The sequence below is a fragment of the Rutilus rutilus genome (assembly GCF_951802725.1).
Source record: "Rutilus rutilus genome assembly, chromosome: 24".
Classification (NCBI taxonomy): domain Eukaryota; kingdom Metazoa; phylum Chordata; class Actinopteri; order Cypriniformes; family Leuciscidae; genus Rutilus; species Rutilus rutilus.
The window spans coordinates 16,084,626-16,100,210 of NC_140228.1; the positions used below are offsets into that span (position 1 = coordinate 16,084,626).

General features: G+C 37.8%; 1 protein-coding gene across 2 annotated transcripts; it reads right to left on the reverse strand.

Moving 5' to 3' along the window:
- Positions 1–4,465: 4,465 nt before the first annotated feature.
- On the reverse strand, positions 4,466–14,911 carry LOC311283644 (uncharacterized protein). Of its 2 annotated transcripts, none has more exons than XM_084398192.1 (5): positions 14,518–14,911; positions 14,096–14,166; positions 13,763–13,922; positions 9,108–9,237; positions 4,466–6,156 (listed from the first exon to the last, which is right to left on the reverse strand). In XM_084398192.1, exons 2-5 carry the CDS (start codon positions 14,113–14,115, stop codon positions 5,954–5,956), a joined length of 513 nt encoding a protein of 170 aa, XP_084254318.1. In that variant the 5' UTR covers positions 14,116–14,166; positions 14,518–14,911; the 3' UTR covers positions 4,466–5,953. The 2 variants fall into 2 exon arrangements, with proteins under 2 accessions (XP_084254318.1, XP_084254319.1); XM_084398193.1 differs by having other exon boundaries at positions 14,096–14,158; positions 14,518–14,632.
- Positions 14,912–15,585: the final 674 nt, after the last annotated feature.

The following is a 15,585-nucleotide window of genomic DNA, read 5'->3' on the forward strand; positions in this document are numbered from 1 at the left end:
TACGACCAGAGATACTGCTTTACGGCAATCCTTCACTCACTCTGGTGCGTTCGCGCTCTGCACTTTCTTTTCACTCGAGGCATCGACAACACAGCTGACACAGGTAAATACACGTGCTAGAAGAGTTTTTGTTTTGTTTGTTTCTGGTCCCGCTGTGGATGACACGATGCCATCAAGCGGTATCTCTGGTCATAATCAGTCCTTCACTGACCAATCAGCGTTCATTAGCAGAATGCTAGCGTGTTATGGGCAACAACAACTCAACCTGTAAGAAATCAAAAGGACATAAGTACTCGTTCATTCAACTTTCGACCTAAAACCCATGTTGAACTTGCAAAATCTACAATCAGATCTGAGATTTCTCAACGGCAATCGGGTGAAAGAGACAAATTTACCCGTCTAGCCCCATTGACTCCCATTCATTTTGCACTCATGGCGATCGCCCCCAGTGGAACTCTGGTGGTACTACAACCAAAATAGGGAGTGGGCAGGCTCTCCGTAGACGGGCTCTGGTACTGCGCAGACTCACACTGAGCTTGACGACGTAGATGTGACGTGAGCAACCCGTCTGTCTTCTAGTAGCTGTGCCAAGAGAAATCTGAATCATTCCCTTCCGAAACTTGCAGAGACGGAGAGTGTGAGTAGGAGGTGTCCATGAGCTGGAGCAGGAGAAACTTTTGCTAAGTATTCTGATTAATTACTTTGCCATTTTGCCTCCACGTCCCCCCGATTGCGCGCGAGCTTCTCCTCCTGTCCATACGGTAATCTCTCTACTGTGCGACAGAGAGTCGCGTTGGTATGACGCAATCGTTAGCCTATTTTTTACAAAAACTGCTTCTACGGGGCCATAACGTAAGATACAAGGTAATGGAGCCTTTTATACATTTTCGTGTTTCTTTAGAAATAAATAATAGACAAATGGAGTCTTTAAACGCCTCAGATGTAAAGTTATTCGCTGTCAAAGTGACGCCAAAATGAATGGGAGTCAATGGAATGCTAACAGCAGGTGATGGTCTGATAGCCAATGGCGGCGCCCGGGGAAGCTTCAACATAATATGAAACCAGGGGGGGCATGGATTTCTATTATTTTGAAGGTACCCCCGGGCGCCGCCATTGGCTAGCGGACCCCCACCTGCTGTTAGCATCCCATTGACTCCCATTCATTTTGGCATCACTTTGACAGCGAATAACTTCACATCTGAGGCGTTTAAAGACTCCATTTGTCTATTATTTATTTCTAAAGAAACACGAAAATGTATAAAAGGCTTCATTACCTTGTAGCTTACGTTACGGCCCCGTAGAAGCAGTTTTTGTAAAAATAGGCTAATGATTGCGTCATAGCCACGCGACTCTCTGTTGCACAGTAGGAAATAACCGTATGGACAGGAGGAGAAGCTCGCGCGCAATCGGGGGGACGTGGAGGCAAAATGACAAAGTAATTAATCAGAACACCTACTAAAAGTTTCTCCTGCTCCTATCTCATGGACACCTCCTACTCACACTCTCCGTCTCTGCAAGTCTCGGAAGGGAATGATTCAGATTTCTCTTGGCACAGCTACTAGAAGACAGACGGTTTGCTCACGTCACATCTACGTAGTCAAGCTCAGTTTGAGTCTGCGCAGTACGCTCGACCCCCAGGAAGTAAGAGTTTCTAATTGGCTTCACTTTGTCTCCGTTGAATCCAATGGGGTCGCTGTGTCCATTTCTTTTACTGTCTATGTATGAAACGCTGCCCCCCTGGGCACTCTCTGCTTACTTCCGGTTTCTGGACTGGCTGCAGTAACACGTCTCTGTCCATGTGGGGGCGCTCGCAGGCGAGTGCAGAATGAATGGAGGTCTATGGTGAAAAACCCTCAAAATCCACTTTTCTCAGGATATAATTTTTTGTCTAGTAATTTGAATGTTGTATTCGAAAGGAGATGCAAAGAAATTACACATTGCTGGGTGTTAGATTTTTTAGAGCCACTTATTTGGTTTAAAAAGTCTTTTAAAATGTCAGAATGCTGACGTCATTAGCAGAATGCTAGCGTGTTATGGGCAACAACAACTCAACCTGTAAGAAATCGAAAAGAAATAAGTACTCGTTCATTAAACTTTCGACCTATAACCCATGTTGAACTTGCAAAACCTACAATAAAATCTGAGATTTCTCAATGGCAATCGGGTGAAAGAGACACATTTAGCCGTCTAGCCCCATAGACTCCCATTCAGTCTGCACTCGCCCGCGATCACCTCCAGTGGAATTCTAATGGAACTGCAACCAAGATCGATACAATGGGGCTCTCCGTAGACGGGCTCTGGGCACGCTTGGATCTCACACACTTCAGCGTCACAGTCACTCTTTAGACAAACACTGACACCCTGTGGTGAAGTAATGGCAGAGAATGTCTAATATGGCGAGAACTTTCACTCTCAGTACACTTCCGGCTTCTGAACTGGTTGCAGTTCCTCTCTGATTCCATATGAGGGCGCTCACAGGACGAGTGCAGAATGAATGGAGGTCTATGGCGCTATACCAATAAAAATCCACTTTTCTCAGGATATAATTTTTTGTCTAGTAATTTGAATGTTGAATTCGAAAGGAGATGCAAAGAAATTACACACTGCTGGGTGATGGATTTTTTTGAGTCACTTATTTGCTTTAAAAAGTCTTTTAAAGTGTCAATGACGTCATACACATGTACGACCAGAGATACTGCTTCACGGCAATCCTTCACTCACTCTGGTGCGTTCGCGCTCTGCACTTTCTTTTCACTCGAGGCATCGACAACACAGCTGACACAGGTAAACACACGTGCTAGAAGAGTTTTTGTTTTGTTTGTTTCTGGTCCCGCTGCGGATGACACGATGCCATCAAGCGGTATCTCTGGTCGTAATCAGTCCTTCACTGACCAATCAGCGTTCATTAGCAGAATGCTAGCGTGTTATGGGCAACAACAACTCAACCTGTAAGAAATCGAAAGGACATAAGTACTCGTTCATTCAACTTTCGACCTAAAACCCATGTTGAACTTGCAAAATCTACAATCAGATCTGAGATTTCTCAACGGCAATCGGGTGAAAGAGACAAATTTAGCTGTCTAGCCCCATTGACTCCCATTCATTTTGCACTCATGGCGATTGCCCCCAGTGGAACTCTGGTGGTACTACAACCAAAATTCGGTACAATAGAGCTTAATAGGGAGTGGGCAGGCTCTCCGTAGACGGGCTCTGGTAATGGCGTATTTTTAACACCCGCTGCTTTCTCAGATGGGCTTGGGCCTTGGGTTGGATTAAAACTTCATGTTCCGACAAGTTTGGAAAATTCTTCACACAGTAAACATCAGAATATACCTTCTCCTGTCAATAAAAACTGCCAAATTTGTCAATCTTATTGCGGAAACTCATTTTAGGTGGCGTTTGTTCAACTCATTGACCACAGTAACGTTACATTGAAAGTAAACATAACCGGAAATAAGTGAGACGTACTATTTCCAAACGGAAGTGCCTCACGAAGCTCAGTGCAAGTGGTCCATTTGCACATTTTAATGTGTTTGAAAGACAAAAGCCTTCCAAAGACAGTAATACATGTTTATGACTCACTGATAATTCAAATAATTATTAATGTGTTTGGCAGGAGTTGATTAGATATGCAATGTTTAGAAAACACTCCTTAAAAGTGAAATGATTTCTGTGTGTGCAATTCCACAAACCTGGAAGACCTTCTGAACGTATACAAGCAGGTCTTTTTATTTTTAAGAAAGGAACATTTAAAAGATAAAGTAATAGTAGCCTAGGGAGAATAAATTAACTATTAATAATTTACGACCATTGTGAGAATAACATGTAATCAATAAAAAAGTAACTGTAGTCTGATTACGAGTATTTTAAAAAGTAATATAATATAATTACAAGTTTGTGGGATCTGATTAAACTCATTTGAAATATAGGTCAAAGTAATAATTGTCTGGACAGGCCAAGTCTACAGCAAACATGTCAAAAAGGTAAACATACATTGCATTTCTAACATCCTCTTTAAGTGTTTGATTCCATGTGATGTGGTGAAAGATCTTTTGTTGTACGAATAGTTCAAAACATTATGCAAAGCTGCATTCTTCAGTTATAAGTTAAAGTTGTACAAAATGCCAGGAGCCGCCCACCTCACTGATTTGACTGCGATTCGATCGTCCCACACAAAAGAGTAGGAAGCAAGGAACAGAGGGCACTGGCTCTGCAGGGTTACGAATATGGAAATATGGAATACATGGCCAGCTGTTAAAAATAAAAATCTTAACGGCAAGTTATCATAAAGATGCAGAGAACTTCTGTGAGAACAGATGAGACTGAAGAATAGTGTACTACTGCCCCCTTGTGGTGTCAGAATGTAGTGGCCAAAGTAAGTATCTACAGTATTTATGAAGCTGTGAGATGTCACTGATCAAAAAGTATGTAACTTGTCCATCAAGAAATGAGCTGTTTTCAAACATGACATTTCAGTGATCTTTATTTTTTGAAAGAGATTCAAAGGGTTTTTCCATAAATACAAAAATAGCATATACAGTACTTCAGTTTAAATGAGATAATACATGTTGCAGGATTAGCATTTTAAATCAAATTATGATTAAATGAAATTACATAGTGAAGGACCGGGCGTTCATGGGAGAAGGGGGACAGAACTATACACACATTTTCTAAAAGCACACTTAAATCACATCCTTTCATGTGGACTTTTTTTTTTTTTTATACAAAAAAAAAAAAACATTGATCCCATAATGTGAACCTGATATATTGACAATTGCACAGAGATGACTTCATGCGCTCACTAAAGCACATAAACATTTTCACAAGGAAGTTCAGTTTGAATTCATCACACAGTTAACATATGCCTTACACACACACACTCACACACGGAAGTTCTATTTCGGTTAGCAGAAGTTTTTAATAAGGGCACTGTGATCTCAAATGCATCAGTGTGTTACATTTAACCTGATAAGCGATACAACACAGAGTAGGACTTCGCACATTTACACGAGTCATAACCATTATCCACATTATCCACACCGGCTCTGGTTGATTCAGGAATATTGGACACTTACTAACAGACGGAATTAAGGCAATTACAAAACATTAAAAGTGCTTCAGAGGGCAAATGTTTTTTGTGTGTTTTTTTTTTTTTTTTAATTGTCATCACATATAAACTGAGGTTATAAATAACCTGAGGCTAGACCTCTATACTTTAAAGAGACAGTTCAGTCAAAACATTTAATTCTGTCATCATTTCACCGTACACACTGTATGATTTTCTTCAGTAGAACAATAAAGAAGACATTTTGAAGAATTATAATAGTTTCGGATACCACTGGCGTAGAGTCATACAGGTTTGGAGCGACATGATGGTGAGCAAATGACAGAATAATCATTTTTGCGTGAACTACACCTTTAACCTATCCCTTTGGGACTTTAAAAAGAAAGAAAGAAATGTGTCAACGACATTGTCTAAGCAGAATGTGCTTGGCATCAGTCAACCCACTAGCCTATTTACAGTTCCTCAAACACGCAGCCACACGTTATCATAGCGTTAGTCTTCAACACTGCTGCAAATAAATGACGGTTAAAGTAATCATTTAAAAAAATAGTGAAATGGCTGTGTTTGCCGTATGGTTGTGCACTGGGATTTTGCTGGAGGAAATGAGCATAAGGCATGGGTGAACTGAAAGCACCGGTACACCAGCGTGGGCAGAGAAGTGCTCGACTCTGCCAGAAGATGGCATCAGGCCAGTCTCATTCTTTATACCGCCTATTGTGTGCCCGATACTAATTCTCTCATGTCATAAGAGAACGAGCAAGATCCACCGCCAATGTTAAATCTTTGTATAGTTTGCTTAAAAAGAAAATAAGTCCAGATGGAAAAACGAGACCTAGAGGGGCTAAAGCGGTTGCTAAGCCCTTGTTGCATTTCTATATTGAGAGAAGTCTAACTTGACATTCCCTCAGGTTGTGATTGGCTGTGGCTGTCTACTTGCTGATTGGCTGCAGAGGTGATGCTGGGCGTGTAAGGGGGTGGGGCATCGCTAATTACACTGGAATCGCTGGCGTCCGGGATGGTGATGCTCAGGGATGCATCAGTATCGTCGTGTTGAGCGTACTCGCTGTACGGTGGAGGCTTCAGGTCATTTGCTGCACAAAACAAAGACGAGAGAGCACAATGATCATGCAAAAGGTTTAAAATGGCAAAGAAAACAAAGAAAAAACATCACTGATAACACACTTTTTTTTTCTCATAGTAAAATAAATCCTGTTATATTTACAGTAAAATAAATGGCAGCTGTGGTTGTCAGATATTCACTGTAAAAAAAAATGTATGACAATGATTCTGGTATTATGGAATCGGTGCCTGTATATTTTACGATTTATACACCGGAATATTTCATTAAGTGATGTAATGTTAATATACCAATGTAATTGAAGTACCAACATCTGCATATTACCTTAAAATGTATTGATAACCAGTGTAATAATACAGGTGGTAAAACAGAAAGCCACATGATGAATCAATAAAACATGGACAATATTTGTGCATTAGACATTCCACAGGGTCACACACACAAACACAAAACATCAGCAGAGCAAAACATGACACTAAAATAATCTAATAAACATTAATTAAATAACAGAACATTTAACACAAAAACTGTACATTACTGACAACAAAAACGAGAAGAAACAAAACTATTGACATAAATCATATGTGATGTGTTTGGGAATGCCATTTTACTGTTTCTCAACCATAAACTATGTGGCAATTATAACAATATAACAATTTATTTCAGCATTTTACAGTAAAATGACATAGTAGTGTTAGCAATTTTATACTAATTTCAGTAAAAATCAACTTTTTTAAAGTGTAAATAAAGAGATATCAAAACAACTTAACTTTTATTGATCACTAAAAATACAAATACATTATAAAAAAAGAGAATAATAACAGTAATAAGACTAGAAATAACACAAGTGACTCTCAGCAACTTTCTGCACAACTAAACCTTTCAATGACTCATCAATGTAATATGCATGCAAAATAGCAAGGTCATTCTTTAAAAAAAATAGCAAACTGTTAAAAAATGTTTTTTTTAATAGCAAACAAAAGCAAATATTGCCAAATATGTCCATGGAACAGGTGGCACAAACTACACACAAAGCACTTGGAAAAAGGGGGGGTTTCCATCACCACTTCAACTCGAATATCAAGAAACGGTGGAAACGCTGAATGATGTGTCATTGAAGTTTGACAAAAACCACATCCTGCCCTGAAGATATTATTTTTCACTCGGAAACGCGGTATATGCATGTGTTGCATCTTCAACCTCATGTTCTTTCTTGGGAGTCTTCTAGACACCTACAGATCTACTTGCTAAAATCCAATGTTTATAAACTCATTAGACATTGTTAGAAAATGGAAATGATGGAAATGGAATGACACAGACGACTGGAGCTGTGAGCCAGAATCTGTCGTTTGCTGCCAATCCACACAAGCACCAGAAGATTTCCTTCTCTGCTGCTGAATGAACAATCGGTCTCAGCACAGAAACTAAACTTAAGTAAACCCTACGCACAAAGCTTTGATTGCCAACTTCATTTCAACCTTTTCCATGTCTTAATGTCAATATCTGGCAGCTGGTGTTCATAAATGTCCTTCTCAGCGACAGCGTGTCAGTTAGAAAACCTGCCAATTATGAAGCATTGGTCTAATTTGGGATGGCTGATGCCTGCAGGCCCACTCTCCAACTGTTGCTCCCTCTTGTCATAAAATTGTCCCTGTTAACCATTTACAAAGCATAAAGCAGAATGGGTGAAAGCACGAGACTTTCCCTGGAGAGATGTAATGTGACTGAAATGCTGTTTAGGGTGAAAAGACATGTCAAGTATTTAGCGTTTGTCTAACTACCCTTGAGGCTTGACAGTCTCCTCAGTCCTCACCATACCATATATGTATTCTTGCTGATTTTCTTGTAAACATATCGACCATTACTGTATAAAGCTTCTCATGCAGAGATGTTTTTAGGGATGAACCTAAACTGTGACACAAGAGAACGTCAGTGCAAGAGCTCATAGTTCAACAAACATTTAATCATTTACATTCCAGCTGCGCTGTGAGTGATCGCTTGGAAAAGCACTTTCAGAGATGATTTTAAGTGCAGCACAGTCTACATGAACGCTGCAACAATATCGGGATTTGGCGTATACACAGAGAGCCAAAAATAAGGCGAAATCCATCCTCCAAACACAAATGTGCAACTAGAAAATGATTAGCAGACAAGTCCCTATTCCATTGTTCATGGTTAACTTTTTTGAAACACTCCATTGACCAAAACAAATCCATGACTGTCTAACAGATTCAAATGGTTTCATTTTAGCTCCCTTATTACGCTTTTTCGAATATTACCTTTCATGCAGTGTGTATAATATAGCTTTTGTGAATGTAAAAGTGCAAAACAAGAGAACTTTTGACCAGCCCTCAAACACTGCAGTTGAAGCTGAGACTGGAAGTGTTTGGTTTGTGTTGTCGACATTTCGGCACTGAGAATCCACTTTGCATGAATAACTACGCCAACGTCATTGTTCATATTACTGTCAATACAAGTGGTGAGGAAGCCTCTGGAGCTGAAATTCAGATTTGGTAATGGGTAAATAGACCAATCACAACAGACCGGGCCATCTGACCAATCAGAGCAGAGTATGCTCATAGAAAGGAAGGTTTAGAAAGACTGAATCTCCGCACGGACCGGTTTTAGTCTCTTTGAGAAATGAGGTTATGTGCAATGTATATTATGAGAAAATTATAAAAAAAAGTGTATTTTTTTATTTATTTTTTACTTTTGATGCATGTAAACCTGGTGTTGGAAACCTCCAAAACAAAATTAGGAACCTTTAAAATAGCATAATAGGGGCACTTTAAGGCTTATCCTGAGACACAGTCAAAAATAAATAAAAAATAAAATCCATATATATAAAAAAAGAATGTATATATTTCCTCTTTATTTTTTATGTATTTATTTTGATGTATTTGGAATAAATGATTTCTGTCCCAGTGCAGACTGGGGTGTAGTCGTACAGTGAGTCAGTCTTACCTCCAGACACTGCCTCATATGGAGGAGGCATGTCCAGTTGAGACAGTGAGGATGAAGGTGGAAGAGAGGCGGAGGGTTCGCCCACCGAGCCGTCGTCCTGAACTCCGTACCAACTGGGCCAGATTGATGTCTGTGGAGCAGAGCAGCAGTGCGAGTTAAACACCCGCAATCAGACATATTACACAAGAAGCATCTTAAAGACGCCTTTAAATACATGGGGCAGTGAAACAAGATCCAGTCGATGCTTGCTGTTAAATTCTGCAATCCCTTGCCCAGGCCTATGTATGTGCTTATAACCTATAAGACCTTGTGGTCTCAGTTCGGCTGATAAACACAATGATATCCCAGTTTCAGTAAGGATATGAGACGCTTCTTATTTTACGTCATATGCAGTTTCATAGTTCACATAAAAAAAATTGCTTAAAGAAAAGGTCATCTTTTAGGTTGGATCTTAATGGTCTGGTATTTCCCTTCTTGATTACACTATTGCTCATCGAAGCGGTTTGTTAAGTATTAAACAAGTTACCATTATGTGATACATGGCGTACCAAATGACCTCATAAGGGCAAACTGCATTTTAAAACCACTGTAAGAAGAACAAAAACAACTACATGTGAATGTGTAAGCAGGCTAAAAGTTGATCATCTATCTGAACCGCTTGTTGTCAAATTAAGGGCATTTCCTGTGTGGAGAGCTACAGGCAGCTTGGGTTTCTAAAAATAGACCTATATATTGTTCTCTCCATTTCATCTGTTGTTCAGAGAAAACAACTTCTGTTAGAAGAAAGAGAAAACAACTGCTGTGAATTCTAAGATAATCTAGAACCTTTTTTTATAGGCATATATCCTATAAAAATTCAGCTTGCAATGGTATGATGAGCTAATAAATGAAACATTTTTATCCCAAATATCCAGTCAAATATTAAAATAGCAACCTTATTTGAATGGCAAAGCTCTTGAAACGGTCTTCAATACTTGTGCTACAAATTGCTTCCAGATGCTTTTCTGAACATAAGACGCTTTCATTTAGAAACAAAGGGCTTTTTCTGAATTTAAAACGCAGCGTTACAGCTTCAATACAGTTTAGAGCTACAGAGATCACATCAGACTCTTTTAAAGAAATCTCATTTATAATAGAGTCACAGATACCATAACTTGACTGAACAAATGAATCTGCTTTAGTCAAACTGCCATCCCCCCCCCCCCCCCCCCCACCCCACCCCACCACAAAAAACCAATAACATTCCTAAAAAGTTTTGTCAGCGCTGTCACGGCCCTTAGCTCTGGGTCCTGTTCTTGTTCCATCAAGTCTGCTTCTTCTGGCTTTTTCACAGGCACTGGTTAGTTTTGACAAGTGCTGTGCACCAACAAGAGGAACTATTCTTCTGAACAGAAGAGCTCACACATTTAGTGGCCTGTGCGAATAACACAGACACGAGACCTGACACTCCTGCCCTCGGTTTGGTTTAACAGATCCTTGTTGCGGCTTTGAGTTTAGAGAGTGAAATGTTTTACATCATGAGTCAAAAAAATGCAGAGCACCAAGGTCAAAAATTGTGTTGTGAAACAGTAAAATATCCTTCCCTGTAGATAAATGACAGACAGAACGTGTCACACTGAAAATGAGCACCACATTAGAATCCGCACTCAAATTCAGTCTGAAAACCAAGCAAACTGAAACCTTAGAGAAGATTCAAATTTCCTGTGGTCATATATATTAAAGATTCCCCTATAGACTAACATGCCTTTTAGGATCTGTTTGGGTGATCCGATTACAAGTGTACAAATACATGTCTCAAAAGGGTCCAAATTACTCAACCCACATTAAAAAAACTGTATGACACCTTAACATTCATAGTGTAAAGCTAATCAAAAGCTAATCTGTCCTGATGTATCCCGGACAACAGTGAAGGGCCGCCTATTCATCTGTCAATCTCCACTATAACAGGGGTGTTTAAACTTTGCTGCTTGTTGTGGCAACATGAAAATAATAATAATAATAATAATAATAATAATCATAATAATAATAATACAATTATACAAAAAACTAATTTAAAATAAGAAATTAATAATTATTTAAAAAAACATTTTTGGTTTCGTTTTTTGGGCAAGTGCATCCAGAATTTTCGGTTTCGGCCCTGAAATTTCATTTTTGGTGCATCCCTAATTCATTCTAATAGGCTGTTTTGATGTTTTTGATCACTTTTGATCAATTTAATGCATCTTTTTTAAAATACATTTATTAATGTTTATTTTTATTTTTATAATATATATATATATATATATATATATATATATATTAGAGCTGCACGATTCTAGATAAAATGAGAATCAAAATTTTTTGTTTAAAACAGAGATTGCGATTCTCCCACAAATCCAAATAGACAACTAAACAAAATAGCATGTAATTTACTAGAGGTTCTGACACAAAGTGATAATTGCTGCAGTCTATTTAAAAATATTTAATTAAATATGAATTAATTATATACTTTTTAAAAGTTAGTTTGAGTGAATGATTCAATGACTCGCTCGTAGATTTCAATGGTCTCATTACTGGATAAATCAGTGTTTTTGAACGAATCTCTTGAATGAATGATTCAACGGCAAATCATTTTTTTTAACATTTGTCGCCACCTACTGGTGTAATGATGTAATTGGTACAATCTTTATCTGAAGTGTCAAGTTACTTTTAAAAAGGTGATTTACTCTATTTTGATTGCTACCATAGACATCAGTGTAGGGCTGTCACTAACGATTATTTTGGTAATCGAGTAATCGGTCGTTTATTTTGACAATTAATCGAGTAATCGGATATTTTTTTGTGGTAATAAAAATAGACCCAAGCAAAAACCTAAACATTAAAAATGACTTAAAATACATATATAATAACAATGAGGAAATAATATTTGGTTCAAATAAAGCATCAAAAGCAATGGTTTTATAGAAAAACACTGTTAAAATACATAATACAAACAATCATCTTATGTACATTATGTATTAAAACCAATGCCTGCAGAGGGGGCCAACGGCCTGGTGTTGTTACACTTGATAGCAGATTAAATCTTTGTTTAATATTGGCCAAATGATATTTAATTCAAATGTTTACCTTATCTTTAATATTTGGCCAATTCTTTATAATATAGGCCTAAATGTTACGACCACTATTATTTCTTCAACAAGAATAGGTGGACATCAAAACATGCAAACTCAAAGCGAGGGTTTAAACTTTTATTTTGAAATTGCGATGAACAGTTCGCATATTTAGAAACAAATAGCTGTATTCTCCTGTATTTGCGTAGGTTTATAAATAATTGACCTTACAAATCTGATGAAATGGCGCACATTGCATTCCAGATGAATGTTATACATTCAGCAACCCAAACTCACATCATATGCAGAGATGGAGTTTGAGAGGCATTCACAGAAGCTGCTCTGAGACACACATAACCTACACGGATGTAAATAATGAAAGTGCATAATATAAAAACCCGTAGGGCATATATTTATTCAATTGAAGCACAGCCTTTGTGAATTCACAATAGCACTATGCTATAGTATGGTTTTTATATGGTTTTAATACATCATGCAGCCTTAGAAAATGGTCTAATAATGCGGTTCATAGATTCTCGTCCGTGGAATGCGCCACTTCCAGTATTTTTCCGGTTACTTGACACGGGTAAATTGCAATCGAGAAGATTTTAATATCGAGTACTCTAATTTAACGAGGAATCATGACAGCCCTACATCAGTGTTTATACCCAACCTATAAACTTTTATTCCAGCACTTCTGTGATAGTTTGAATTATAAAACAGAAATAATGATACTGTGTGTTTGAAAAGAAGCGGTTTCACATTCACACCTATAGCCTACATGACAACTGCACTCCCTGGGTCAAAGGCAATGCACATTTGAATGTTCGCTGTGATTGAACTTGTGAAAGGTTTAACAGACAGGCAAATCACTGTCATTTAGAAATAAGACCGAGCGGATGTTTGAATCGAGATTGTTACACGATTAATCATGCTGCTCTAATATTTAAATATAGTAATGGAGCTTTTTAAATCAATTCCCTTCAATTCTGATAAAAAGGGGTTTGCATTTGATATGCACGTTAATACCAGGTGTAAACAGCAATATGTCTGACACTTTAACATTCAACAGAAAGATTTTCCATCCTGACATGAATACTTACCTTTATTTGATGACAGAAAAAAGTAAAATAAGAGAAAATAAGACAAACTAATATTGATATGGGTGTAATTTACTGTATGAGTGTAGACTGACTGAACAGTGATGGATTTAAATACATTTTTAGTGTTTAATCACAACATTCCTCTTCCCCTTCCAAGTGCTTAATCAAAGGGGAAAAGTTTTGTATGCTTATCAGTCGCTCTGTCATTTACCTACTAGTCAAATCTCCTGTGAAATGCCACTTAAGGTCAACAGAAGATAGCATAACATATTGCGTTCGAGTCCGTCTTATTGTTTTGCTGAATCCCGGAGACCCACACAGTACTACACAGGAAGCTAAACTTTGTCATACTTCCAAAAAGCGATAATATCAGCAGCGGCTGACGCACAGCCAATTTGGCCACACCTTTAAAAAAAGAAGAAGATCTGATTGAACTGAAGTTTGAAGTTTTAGTTTTACTCACATTTTGTCTCTCACAGACCTGGTGCAGGTACGCACGTCCTCCCACAATGACGATCTGAGCGTTTCGGGGATTGCTGAGGTACGCAGCGAGCTGTCTTTGCCTTGAGCGATACCAGCAGATGTAGAAGAAGATCTTAATCATAATAAATATTATGACGACTCTAAAACAAGATTAAGAACAAGTTTAAAGTCTCAAAGACATGCTCATAATAACTGATAATAACTGTTATTATTACAACACGTAAATAAACCAGAAATAAAATATATAATAAAATCAAAGATGATGCCATGTTAAAACAACTGTAATCACATCAACAGTCTTCCAAAAACTTACATGTACCAGTACAGCTCCATGCTTCTCACCAGTTGGTATCAATTACCATAATCAGCTTCCAAACTGTCAAACTGAAATAAGAACCAATAAGAGTTATTGGCAGAGTCTGCATTGGAAAATGTCATTTCGACATTCCTCGTGTCATGTTTAAAGCAGCTCAGATTCTTAAAGTCACTCTAGAATCATTTAAAATAGACTTTATTTTCAATATATTGTGTAACACACAAGGTTGGGTTTTTGTTACATAAACAGAAAACTGAAAATAAACTCACAAGCTTAGTTCGCCCATATAACAGTCAGTTACATAAACAAACAAACATTACAGAGCACGCGCACCCCTTACGTGCATTCATTGGGATTTATTACAGCCCGTTTTAGTTATATGACTTTAATACAACTTTTCATCAAGAAAATAAGCTCACCTTGTAAACGTGTTATAAGTAGCGTTATAATCCAGCTTTAGACAGCTAGCGAAGCATCTGCTCCTCATACACACTCACACAAGAGGAAGTCTCTTTGCTAACGGGCTAATATAACGTTAGTTAAATAAATGTACCTTTATAAAACACAAACACGGTCGCCTAGGTGTACCTAGGTCGCCTTTTTTTTCCAAACAGCTCGGGTTCACTCGCAGCCTGTAGGCCGAGTGTGGCTCCTCTCTCTCTCTGTGTGTGTGTGTGTGTGTTGGTAAATGCTAATACTTCAGACACTCAACGGCTTCCGAGAAATGTTGAGCGCTGTGTTTTTTCCATGAGCAAACGAAGGGGTTTTTTGTTGTAGTTCTTGTGTTGTCTCGAAAGGCGTCCGTACTTCCGTGGATTCATGGCAGAAGAACGTCAAATTAAAAGTCCCTTAAAGTTTTTTTAACGTTTTTATTGTTGTACTTTAATCATTTAAATGTAAGTGTAAATAATAATAATAATAATAATAATAATAATAATAATAGACAGTGATAACAATAATTGTCACATGTAATTTAAATTGGTCGAAATGTTAAGAGGACCAAAGCAGTATTTACTATTTTTGAACCATTCATATGAATGGTTCAAAAATAGTAAATACTGCTCTGGTCCTTAGTAACATATATATATATATGTTTATATTTATATATATTTATATGAATGGTTCAAAAATAGTAAATACTGCTTTGGTCCTTAGTAACATTTCGACCAATTTAAATTATATGTGACAATTATTGTTATCACTGTCTATTGTTATTATTATTATTATTATTTACACTTACATTTAAATGATTAAAGCACACACACACACACACACACACACACACACACACACACACACACACACACACACACACACACACACACACACACACACACACACACACACACACACACACACACACACACATATATATATACATACAGTACAGGCCAAAAGTTTGGAAACAATACTATTTTTATTGTTTTTGAAAGAAGTTTCTTCTGCTCATCAAGCCTGCATTTATTTGATTAAAAATACAGAAAAAA

Bases quoted from the DNA above. Each gene is read 5' to 3' on its own strand.
- LOC311283644 (XM_084398192.1), bottom strand. From the start codon at position 14,115: ATGGAGCTGTACTGGTACAT. The intron at 9,238-13,762 runs GTGAGTAAAACT...TCTGCTCCACAG, and splicing joins AGGTCTGTGAGAGACAAAAT to ACATCAATCTGGCCCAGTTG. The intron at 6,157-9,107 runs GTAAGACTGACT...TGTTTTGTGCAG, and splicing joins ATATGAGGCAGTGTCTGGAG to CAAATGACCTGAAGCCTCCA.